This window comes from Scyliorhinus torazame, chromosome 3 (genome assembly GCF_047496885.1).
Source record: "Scyliorhinus torazame isolate Kashiwa2021f chromosome 3, sScyTor2.1, whole genome shotgun sequence".
Taxonomy (NCBI): domain Eukaryota; kingdom Metazoa; phylum Chordata; class Chondrichthyes; order Carcharhiniformes; family Scyliorhinidae; genus Scyliorhinus; species Scyliorhinus torazame.
This window is the reverse complement of record NC_092709.1, coordinates 46047164-46059249: the sequence shown is the minus strand read 5'-3', so window position 1 is coordinate 46059249 and position 12086 is coordinate 46047164. Positions and strand designations below refer to the sequence as shown.

The following is a 12086-nucleotide window of genomic DNA, read 5'->3' as shown; positions in this document are numbered from 1 at the left end:
AATGGCTTAGCAGGATTGAAAATATAACCTTTTATAAAATTGGGAACATAGGACTAGGAAACGCAGATTCAAATTAGCAAAAGATAATTTTAGGATTGATTTCGAGGAAATCACTCTTTACACAAAGAGAAATCAATGCATGAAATAAACTTCTTGAACCATTGCAGTCCATGTGGTGTAGGTACACCCACAGTGCTGTAGGTGGCACAAATTCTGGGATAATTCAAGAAACAGTTTAATACTATGATGTGGGCAGCACGGTGGCACAGTGGTTAGCACTGTTGCTTCACAGCACCAGGGTCCCAGGATCAATTCCCGGCTTGGGTCACTGTCTGTGCGGAGTCTGCATGTTCTCCCCGTGTCTGCGTGGCTTTCCTCCGGATGCTCCGGTTTCCACCCACAAGTCCCGATCGACGTGCTGTTAGGTAATTTGGACATTCTGATTTCTCCCTCTGTGTACCGAAAAGGCGGCGGTAATCCGTGTTATCCTCAGACTCAAGCTCCGGTGTCCTGGGTCTCGGGTCTATGGCTTGTGTCGGTGTCCTCATCGCTGCGCGGCACCTGGGGCTCTGGCTGTGGCGGGGGACGCCAGTAGGGCCCGCTCCATCACCAGCAGCTCTTGCAAGATCCAGGACGCATAATTAGGCCACGGGTGGGGAGGTGGAGGGAGGAGGAGAGGCGGGTGGTGCAGTGGGGGTAGTGTGGGGTGAGGGAGTGATGTGGGGGTGGTGTTGGGGGGTTGACACACGTATAACAGGGAACCGCAACTCAGCGGGTCTCACTTTCTTGCCCAACGATCACCGCCCTGGCGACTGGCCTTTCCTCGGGCCTGCCGGCCACGTCCAGGGCCCTCTGCCTTGCTGTGGTGAGGGGCCGCAGGTCCGGCAGACCCCTCCCGTCTTTTACCACACCTGGCGGTTATGACCAGTCTTCTCCTGGGGTGGAGGGGGAAACAGAAAATGCACAGTGTTAGACAGTCCGACGCATGCAGCCCAGGGGGTGGGTAACTGGTGGCTTTAGTCGCCAGGGCATTTGGCGATGGCGGCCGGTATGGATGCCAGCATTTGGTGCAGGGTGGAGGTTCGGACGCCCTCCGGTGGGGAGGGAGGGTGGGGCTATGGGTGTGTGGGACAGGGGTTGGTGCCAGGGGCACAGTGTTACCTACACACCTGGCTGCCCTGAGGAGGTTGTGTAGTTTCTGGCGGAACTGCTGGCCGGCCCGGACTGTGTTGCTCAGGCCGCTTACAGCCTCCGCCACCTGTGCCCAGGCATGGCGAACGGTGGCAGCTGGCAGTCTCCTTCCCGGGCTGGGGTATAGGGTCGTCCGCCTCTCCTCCACGGTGTCCAACAGGGTCTCAAGCTCGGCGTCTGTAAACCGGGGTGCTGCTCTCCCCGCTGCCATCTTGTTGGCTGTGGTGGTGTGTGTGGGGAATGAAGTGTGTATATGTGGCTGCAGCTTGTCAGCCTCCCGAGTGTTAATCGCGAATCCGGCGAACTTCACACCATTTCAAATTGGAATCCATTGTGTTCCTCGTGGTGCCGGTGCTAGCCCCTCAACGGTCGTTGAATCGGCCCAGGTGCGGCACCAGTTTTGCTGTTGTAGAACTCCGCGAATCCTGCCCCGGCGTCAATACTTAGGGCGGGATTCTCCGACCCCCAGCCGGGCCGGAGAAACGCCAGGGGACGGCGTGAATCCTGCCCCGCCGCCGGCTGCTGGATTCTCCAGCGGCGTTTTTTTTGGTGGGGGCGGGATTCGCGCCACGCCATTCGAGGGCCGTTGGTAGCGCCCCCCCCCCCCCCCCCCAGCGATTCTCCGGCCCGCGATGGGGCAAGTGGCCGCCCATTTACGGCCGGTCCCGTCAGCGTATATTACACCAGGTCCATAGCGGCGGGACCTGGCTCTGCGGGCGGCCTGCGGAGTCCTCGAGGGGGCGCGGGGGGATCTGGCCCCGGGGCCCCCACGGTGGCCTGGCCTGCAATCAGGACCCACCCATCCGCGGGCAGGCCTGTGCCGGGGGGCACTCTTTCCCACCGTGCCGGCCGGTGTAACGGTCCGCCATGGCCGGTGCGGAGAAGAACCCCCCTGCGTATGCGCTGGGATGACGCCAGCACACGCTGGCGCTCCCGTGCATGCGCCAACCCGCGCCGGCCGGCGGAGGCCCTTTGGCGCCAGTTGGCGCCGGCCTAGCCCTTTGCTCCGCACCTTCCGGGCAGCCCAACGCCAGAGTGGTTCACGCCTCTCCTCGGCACCAGTACGGTGGTTAGGGGAGAATCCCGCCTTTAGTCTCAGGAACGGAGAATTCCGCCATAGATATTTGAACAGATCATTTAGAATTCATGTTTTCGGCTCACCTGACAATCCAGTACATCTGTTAATGGCAAATTTGATTATATTTGTCCAAGAGCTTTGACCTCAACTGAACCAGTTATTTTGACACAATACGACTTTAGGACAATGAAGTAGTGGTTTGCTATTTTCCAGTGTCATCTCGAAATGTGTTTACCAGTTTGTGTGTTAAGTGTATTTTTCTCTTTCAAGCCTTTATTCTAATAATTTTGCTTAAAATATAGGATAAAGATTTTAAGAAAGAACTATTACACAAGGGTCATTCAAATCCGACTGCAGAATTGACAAGTAGCTTGAAAATCTATCAACATCACACTCTGGACATGGCCTACAAAGGAGATGATGTCTTCTGGGCATTTACTCCAGTGGCAGGGGACTTCATCAAATTCAGGTTCTTTCAGCCACTGAAAGTTGAAAGGTGGGTATAAAATGTAAACTGTAAATTTATTTCATGTTTGTCACAGACCAATCAAAGTTATTATTCACTTCAATCTAGATTGGAAAAAGATTTTGCCATGTTTACATTTTGTGAACTGACATTTTATCATTCCTTTATATATTTTTTAGTCTTGCCCTATTTATAATTATCTCAGTTTACTTGTAATCTTTACTAGATTAGAAGGTAACATTGGAGCGACATGGTGGCATAGTGGTTAGCACTGCTGTCTCACAGCTCCAGGGACCCGGGTTCAATTCCAGTCTCAGGTGACTGTCTGTGTGGAGTTTGCACTTTCTCCCTGTCCCTGTGGAGTTTGCCTGGGTCTCCTCCGCGTGCTCCGGATTCCTCCCTGTGGTAAACACCACTGGTCACACACCAGGGGCGTCATTCTCCGACCCCCCGCCGGGTCGGAGAATGGCCGTTGGCCGCCGTGAATCCCGCCCCTGCCCCCGCCGAAGTCTCCGCTCCCGGAGATTGGGCGGGGGCGGGAATCCGGCCGCGCCGGTTGGCGGGACCCCCCGCTGGATTCTCCGGCCCGGCTGGGCCGAAGTCCCGCCCAGAAATTGCCTGTCCCGCCGGCGTAAATCAAACCTGGTATTTACCGGCGGGACCAGGCGGCGTGGGCGGACTCCGAGGTCCTGGGGGGGGGCGCGGGGCGATCTGACCCCGGGGGGTGCCCCCACGGTGGCCTGGCCCGCGATCGGGACCACCGATCCGCGGGCGGGCCTGTGCCGTGGGGGCACTCTTTCCCTTCCGCCTCCGCCACGGTCTCCACCATGGCGGAGGCGGAAGAGACTCTCCCCACTGCGCATGCGCGGGAAACTGACAGCGGCCGCTGACGCTCCCGCGCATGCGCCGGGAAACTGACAGCGGCCGCTGACGCTCCCGCGCATGCGCCGCATTTCCGCGCCAGCTGGCGGGGAAACAAACGCCATTTCCGCCAGCTGGCGGGGCGGAAATCCCTCCGGCGTCGGCCTAGCCCCTCAATGTTGGGGCTAGGCCGCCAAAGATGCGGAGCATTCCGCACCTTTGGGCCGGCGCGATGCCCATCTGATTGGCGCCGGCTTTGGCACCAGTCGGCGGACATCCCGCCATTGGGGGAGAATTTCGCCCTACGTGTATTATGGTACTGCCACTGTACTACAGTTAACACAGTAAATCCCAGCCTGTTGGCTCCTCCCAGCAGAAACTGTATAAAAGTGTATGCTCTCCTTTGCTGCTTCCATTCTGGTTCCAGCTGCAGGAGGCTCAACATCTAGTGCAATAAAGCCTCAGTAGTTTCACCATTTTCGTCTTGTAGTCATTGATAGTACATCACTCCCACAACCCAAAGATGTGCCGGTTAGGTGGATTGGCCGTGATAAATTGCCCATTAGTGTGAAAAAGGTTAGGTGGGGTTACTGGGTTACGGGTTATGGGGGTGTGGAGGCATGGGCTTAAGTTGGGTGCTCTAGGGCAGCACGGTAGCGCAGTGGTAGCACTGCAGTCTCACGGCGCCGAGGTCCCAGGTTCGATCCCGGCTCTGGGTCACTGTCCGTGTGGAGTGATGCACGATCAATTGCACAAAGACTAAAGTTGGGTACAACTGTGGCTTTATTACAGTCAGATGCGTGGCCTCCTGCTGCTGGCGAAATGGCAGGGCGCTGGAGGTCATGCATATTTATACAGTTCTCCGTGGGCGGAGCCAGCCGGCAGGAGCTACCGGCGAACCTGTAGTGCAGATCCTATCTTACATCTCCTAATACAGTGGTTCACCACATGGAGTTTGCACAGTCTCCCTGTGTTTGCGTGGGTTTCGTCCCCACAACCCAAAGATGTGCAAAGTAGGTAGATTGACCATGCTAAATTGCCCCTTAATTGGAAAAAATGAATTGGGTACTCTAAATTTTATTTTTTTTAAAGTTGGGTGCTCTTTCCAGGGGTGGGTGTATACTCGATGGGCCGAATGGCCTCCTTCTGCGCTGTAATTCTATGGTAGTTGAACAAAATGTAACGTTTAAGCTGGCGGTGTGGTATGTCACATGCTGGTCTGCCAACAAGTAGATGCACAGAGTGTAGAACATGGTCTCATGCCCATGGTTCCTCATATGTTAAGTTCTAATTTTGATCTGACAAGGGTGACATATAGTATAAAGCACAAAAGACTATTTATATTCCAGCCACCATTTTTGCACTTTGCCAAAACAATCCAACAAAAATCCCAATTCCCTGTTCTTTTCCATAGTCCTACAATTATCTCTACTTAAAAATGTTGAAACATTTGATGAGCTCTGCTACTATTTTTGCAATAATAATGTATTCCTTCTTCTATCGGTGACAAAAAGAGGTCTGGTACTCCTTTCCAGAGAACAAGATGAAATAGGAAAGCAAATTATTCATGGGCAGTTGTTCATAAGCCTTTAAACAGCAAATTACTGAGTTGCATTGTCCACCACTTGGGAATAAGTTGCCCACCTGCCTCCTCACACAGAATGGTCACAGCATGAGCAGAATAAGTGTTATTTCCTATTTTAAAAGGAATTTGATTTTTTTTAATGTGCTTATCTACTAGATAGTGACAGCAGAAATGATCCCAGATTAATGATGTCAAACAGACTTTAAAATTAACGTGCCTAATGCTGTTGTTGGTAGGGATGATCTGTGCAAAGGAAAAGCAAGCCTCGAAAAGGGTATAAAAGATCATTTTTTTAAATTGCCTTGTAATGCAGAAGAGCTCCTCTATGTTCCACAAGGAAATCTAGGGTCCCCGGCATTCTTCCACTATCCAGCAACTGCGTACCACTTACCCCCAACTCCACTCCCACACTTTTTTGCCAGACAGCCTAAAACCATTCTCATGGGCCTCCTGTTATGCTGATCAGCATTTAGCCATCAGCCTCATGTCAATATCAATTTTGGCAGGGTGTAATTAAAAGAGTCTTGGAGTTAAAATGTTGGCAAGCTGGGACTACATGATTCATTCCCCTTCGATCACAGATAAGTTCAGGACGTATTAATCAACAACTGAGCAGGCATTCTTTTCATTTTGGATAACACCTGATCTTTCTGAAGGTTTTCTAGCTTACTGCTGCTTTCCTTGTTGTGTTTATTATACCTTTGTTGACTATATTTTTAACCTGCACAGGAATAATTAGAGAGGAAGCTAAGAAATAACAGTTTCTGTTGAATGTGAGCCTTGTATGTCCTGGGGCACGAGAACATAAATGTTTATCAGATTCATCTGTAATTCTTCTCACTGCTATTTTAGAAAAAGCATTAACCTATTTAAAATAATTAGGTGAACACACCACTGAAGTCATGGAGAGAGGGCTTTCTGTGAAAAAAGGTTAAGCATTTGCAGGCTGGTATCATACAGTTTAACACATCAAAGCTTGCATCAGACAGTCCAATTTTAAAGCAACAATCAAAGTTTGTTTCTATTCTGTCATGTTCACTATCCTTGCCTGCATTGTTTCACAGATATGTTTTTAGGAGTGGAAATATCGAACATCCAGGAGACAAACTTTTTAATACAACAGTGGAAGTTCTACCGGTGGATGTAAGCAAATGTTTTAATCATATACCCCAGGCAAAGCGTTTGCATCCATAGCATTACCAGACCACGGATGCAAAACGCCCCCCAGGTAGGGCACAGTGCCTCTTTAAAACTTAATTTATGAGATATAGGCGTTGCTGGCTAGGCGAGCACTTAGTGCCCATTCCTAATTTGTCTTGAGAAGGTAGGCTGCTTTCTCGAACCATTGCAGTCCATGTGGTGTAGATACACCCACAGTGCTGTAAGGGAAGATGTTTAAGAATTCTGACCCAGCAACAGTGAAGGAATAGCAATATATTTCCAAGGTGACGGCCAGGATTCTCTGTTCCGGAGTCCAAGTCCTCCCACCAGCGGAGAATTGGGACGGGTCCCCACTGGTGCCAGCGGTGCCCTCGGCCATTCCATGGCACTTGGAGCAACCTTTTTTGGAAATCGGCTTCTCCATGCCATTCCGTAGCATGCCGGGGTCGGCTCTGCAATGGAGCAGAAAGAAGAGCTGTGGGAGCTGCCTCTTCACTTTTTTGAAGCACTCAAGAACAGACAGATGCATTAAAAAAAATTGTAGTTGGAGAAACAGCCGCTAACCTGACTTAATGGATCACAGTCAGAAGTCTTACAACACCGGGTTAAAGTCCAACAGGTTTGTTTGAAATCACTAGCTTTCGGAGTGCAGCTCTTCCATCAGGTGACCACTCATTATCCCATAATTACACATACCTTATAATAAAGCGAAGGTGGTCTTATCTGTACCCCTAAACCTTGTGCCAAGTTTAAAGGTCTGGGAGATGAAGGTGATTTGGATTCTCCGCTGTCGGGATTCTCCATTATGCCGGCCTCGCAGAAAACTGGGCGGGATTCTCTCAGCCCGGGGCCGGCGCGTGATTAGGCACCATTGGCACCGGCGTGGTTGGCACGACGCCGGTCGGGGGCCGCTCTACGCGGCCGGCCCCCTCAATTCTCGGCCCGGGGTGGACCGAGCGGCCGTCATAAAAAAGCCGGGTCCCGCCGGTGCCATCCATACCTGCTCTCAGCCGGCGGGAACTCGGCGTGGACGGGTCGGGGGCAGCCTGTGGGGGGGGGGTCCGACCCTGGGGGGGCCTCCGATGTGGCCTGGCCTGCGATCGGGGCCCACCAATCGGCGGGCCGGCCTCCCTGGCTGGCGGCCTCTTTTTCTCCACGCCAGTCTCTGCAGTCCTGCGCCATGTTGCGCGGGGCCGGCGCGTTGAAGGAAGCCACTGCGCATGCGCGCATTGGCGCCGGTGCCACTGCACATGCGTGGATCCCGCGGCGCCCATTTGATGCCGGGATCAGCAGCTGGAGCGTCGTGAACCGCTCCAGTGCCGCGCTGGCCCACTGTCGGGGCCAGAATTGCTGATCCTGAGGCCGTGTTGACGCCGTCGAGAAACGCGCCGGCGTTTGCAACGGCGTCAATACTTAGCCTCAGGATCACAGAATCCCGCCCCTGGTGCAGCGGGACGGAGAATCCCACCCCAGCTCTTTTTTCCATGTTTGAACCAAGGCTGTAATGAGGTCAGCAGTTGGGTGACCTTGGCGGATCCAAAACTGAGCACAGTGAGCAGGTTATTGTTAAGCAAGTGCTGCTTGTTAGCACTATTGATGACCCCTTCCATCACTTTACTGATAATCGACAGTAGACTGTTAGGGCGGTAATTGGCTGGGTTGGATTTCTCCTGTCTTTTGTGTACAGGACATAACTGATCAATTTTCCACATTACCAGGTAGATGCTAGTGTTGTAGCTGTATTGGAACAGCTTGGCTAGAACAGCAGCACGTTCTGAAACATAAGTCTTTAGTACTAATAATAATAATCTTTATTGTCACAAGTAGGCGTACATGAACACTGCAATGAAGTTACCGTGAAAAGCCCCCAGACGCCATATTCTGGCGCCTGTTCGGGTACATAGAGGGAGAATTCAGAATGTCCAAATTACCTAACAGCACGTCTTTCGGAACTCGTGGGAAGAAACTGGAGCACCCGGAGGAAACACACGCAGACACGGAGAGAACGTGCTGACTCCACGCAGTCACCCAAGCAGGGAATCAAATCTGGGATCGTGGCTGAAATATTGTCAGGGCCTATAGCCTTTGCAGTATCTAGTGCCCGCAACTATTTGATTTGATTTGATTTATTATTGTCACATGTATTAGTATACAGTGAAAAATATTGTTTCTTGCATGCTATACAGACAACGCATAACGTACATAATGAAGGAAGGAGAGACCACAGAATGTAATGTTACAGTATTTCTATCAGAGTGAATCGAATTGGCTGAAGACTGGCATGCTGGGGTCTCCAGCTTCTTCGAACAAGGATTGCGCAACTCACCCCCCATGCTGGATGAGCGCTCACATAAGCATCCCCTAAGAGAAGCCTCCCAACTGACACGGTTATGCAGGTGGGCCACACAGGCCCATTCAATGTATTCACTGTCCCCGTCATGCACTAGATAGCATCCATTGGCCTGCAAGGGGCCTGGCCCTAGATTTATTTAAAATCCCTGGCATCCATTTTGGAGGTAATGTAATTGAGAATACCTCCTGCTATTGCAGAGATTCTAAAGTACTGTGAAATATTTTAGGAGATGCTGTGGTGAATTTCTGGATGTGGCAGGGAGTATTTCTGCACCTTCACAGCAAAGGTAGAGGGGACCTGTCCACACAAAAGCTTTAAAGAAATGGACGCAGTGCAGTTGTTCAGTAATACAGCAGGAAAATGGAGCAGAGACTGAATTAAACAAGTTCTGCACAATGCCCTCTGCCAAATTGGAGCCTAACTCCACCAGACTCCTTGACAGTAATAGAAGGATGCCTGTTAGGCCAGCTAAAATAAACCTAACATCAAGGTGTGCATTCTGAACAGTGTTCCCTCCTGTATAATACCCCATCAAAGCCTTCAGCAGATCTTATTTGCAATCTCACCCAACCCCCCCAAACATTCCCCAATGCCTGTCCACCATCTACATGCCAAAAGTCAGGAGTTTGACGGAATATTTAGCATTTGCCTGGAGGAATGTAGTTCCAACAGCAGTCAAGAAGCTCAACATTATCCTGGATAAAGCAAGCCACTTGATTTGAACCCCAAGCTCCACCTTAAGCAGTCCATTGATGCACAGTTTGCACCATGTGCAAGATGCACTGCAGCAGCTGACCAAGGCGCCTTCAACTGCACCTTCCAAACCTGCGACCTCCGCCACCTGGAAGAACATGGAAGAAGATGCCTGGATACACCTTTATCTGCAAGTTTCCCTCCAAGCCTCACACAATCCTTACTAGGAACTATATTGCCATTCCTTCATTGGTAGTGGGCTAAAATCTTTGAACTCCCTTCCGAACAGCACTGTCAGTGGACTGCAGCGGTTCAAGAAGGTAGCTCGCCACCACCTCCACCATGGCAGCAGGTGATGGGAAATAAATGTTGGTCTAGTCGGTGAAGCCCACATCCCATGAAAGAATAAAGAAAACTAGTCCCTATGAAAATTAACATTTCACTTAAGTACTTAATCCCTTCCCTCATGGAAACAAACATTTCATGTAAGTACTTAATTTTTTATAAAAACAAACATTTCTATTGTATAACCATTTACAACTTTCAATCAAATTACTCATTTAACAGGCACCCACTGTAGTGTGCGTTTGTAAAATGCATCATACACCACAAATCTGATAGCCGAATAGCTTTGATAGTTCCAATGAGCTTAGAAAATTCTAATGAGCTTTACAGTTCTAATGGGTTTGTGTACTTATGCTTATGTCTACGTTTTCTAACTCCAAAGGGCACCTGTCTTCTCCCAAAGGATACCTTACCTCCCCAAAGATGTTCCAGCACTATATCCACCTGCAAAAGGATACCCTGGCTATCCAAATGAATCCACAAAGTTCAGACCTGCTACCAAGTCTGATCGGCAACTTGGGTTACAGACACCTACAAATCACATGATGGAGACAGCTACTGTGTTATATGGGCAGCTGCTCCATGAACAATGGATGTATAATTTAGAACCCACATGCCCCCACCCCACAACAATGGCAGAGGTTGGGTTCGGGTTGGGACTTCTGGATTCAGGCCTCTGCCATCATTTTTGTTAAGGAAGAGAGACTGTCCGTTTATGTGAAAAATCTGGTCAATAATTCTGTTCCTTCACTGTCCGGAAAAATCTGGAACGCCTTTCCGAATAGCATTGTGGGCGTAGCTACACTACAAGAACTTCAAGGTAGTTGACCACTGCCATCTCAAGGGCACTTAAGCATGTGTAACAAATGCTGGCCTAGCCGGTGATGCCCACATTCTGTAAAAAAAAATCATGCTCTCAGGTTATCTCGAGACTACAAGAATGAAATCCTGCATTGAAATTTGCTGCTCCTGTTTTCTTTACACTGGCAAACTTGAAGAGATGATGAGCAGGTGAAACTTAGGTAACTTAAATTGTGGCAAGTCAGAGAAAGCTTTTATAGCTTCCAAAAGGTGAGCTCCTCACAACCAGCACAAACCAAAAATGGATACAAATTATGCTCAATACAACTAATTGTGATGAAAAGATCACAAATATTATTGCATTATGTACACTGTATTAATCTGTCTGTACTGTACTGGTGAGAATCACAAAACAAGGTGTTTTCAGAACGATAGTTATAGCTTAGGGTGGGATTTTCCGGCCCCACCCACCAGCAGGCTCTTCTGAAGTTGACTCCCGCGGCAGGGTTGGCGAGCCATGCAAAAGCCTGTAGAATTTGCGGGACTGGAAGATTCTGCTGCCGGCCAATGGCTTGCCACATCTTGTGCGGGAAACCCCATCCTAGAGTGCTGGAAAATACCGACAGTTTCTTCAATTTTATTGAACTGCTCCCATTGTAATGCTTTGAATTCTCCTTTCTCTTAATTTTTCAGAAAAGTGAATTTGAGAAAAGAATTTTGCACAACAATATGACAAAATATCCCAAATACAAGGAAACAGAGGATGGCTACTATAGAATAGGTAAATAGTTACTTTAAATATTTTTCTGTAGACTAATCCAACAATAAAATTATATGGTTTGAAAATGTACTTTGAAAGAAGAGGTGGAGTTACTATCAACTCAAAATTGCTGTCAGTCAAATCAACTTATAACACTTAATACAGGGCGCGATTCAGCGACTGAGTTGTGCCTGCCGTGGATCTGGGTGTGCCGGGTGCATAGCGGGAGAGGGCAAAGTCAAGATTCTCCAGGCGCAAACCATTTTGCGATTCACCCGACTCACTCCCGGTGCCGAATTCCGGGTCGCGCCCCAAAATAAAGAGACTGCCATTAACCCTCATTTGTATTCATTTCAATCTCATTAACATGATTGAAGTCGAATGCAGCGGCCTCCAAGACACCTGACAACCCAGCGGGAAGTTAGGTGGGCATTGTTTAGTACTCCTTTCAAAAACATGAAGCTGGCGCAATGGCTACTGAGGGGAAGTGAGGATGTGAGTAACCATTTCCATTTACCAGCATGTAACTCAAGTCCTACCAAATACTTCCAGGACAGATTCCCGCTGCGGCTTTTATCCTGAAATTAAATATCGCTCTCTTTGACTGTGAGCAGCCTCTAACTTCACAGCTGAAAGCTATTTCAAATGAGGAATTAGCCTTGTTGTTGTGTTAACTTCATGCTCAACTGTCAAGTGCCTCCTCGAGGACACATGTGCCACGTCTTGGAGCATTTCATGCCCAGCAAGCATTGATGCCTGAACATTGTCCCTGTACTCTGGGAGTGTCAGCAC

At 49.7% G+C, this 12086-nt stretch overlaps 1 protein-coding gene across 4 annotated transcripts in view; it reads left to right on the top strand.

The window, feature by feature from the left end:
* Nucleotides 1-12086, top strand: part of LOC140408433 (alpha-1,3-mannosyl-glycoprotein 4-beta-N-acetylglucosaminyltransferase B-like) — a 446701-nt gene that overhangs the window by 411144 nt on the left and 23471 nt on the right. For all 4 annotated transcript variants that reach the window (XM_072495615.1, XM_072495614.1, XM_072495616.1 and 1 more), the window contains 3 exons: nt 2572-2765; nt 6246-6324; nt 11228-11315. In XM_072495615.1, the coding sequence (XP_072351716.1) occupies nt 2572-2765; nt 6246-6324; nt 11228-11315 (361 nt within the window). The remainder of the gene's footprint in view (nt 1-2571; nt 2766-6245; nt 6325-11227; nt 11316-12086) is intronic.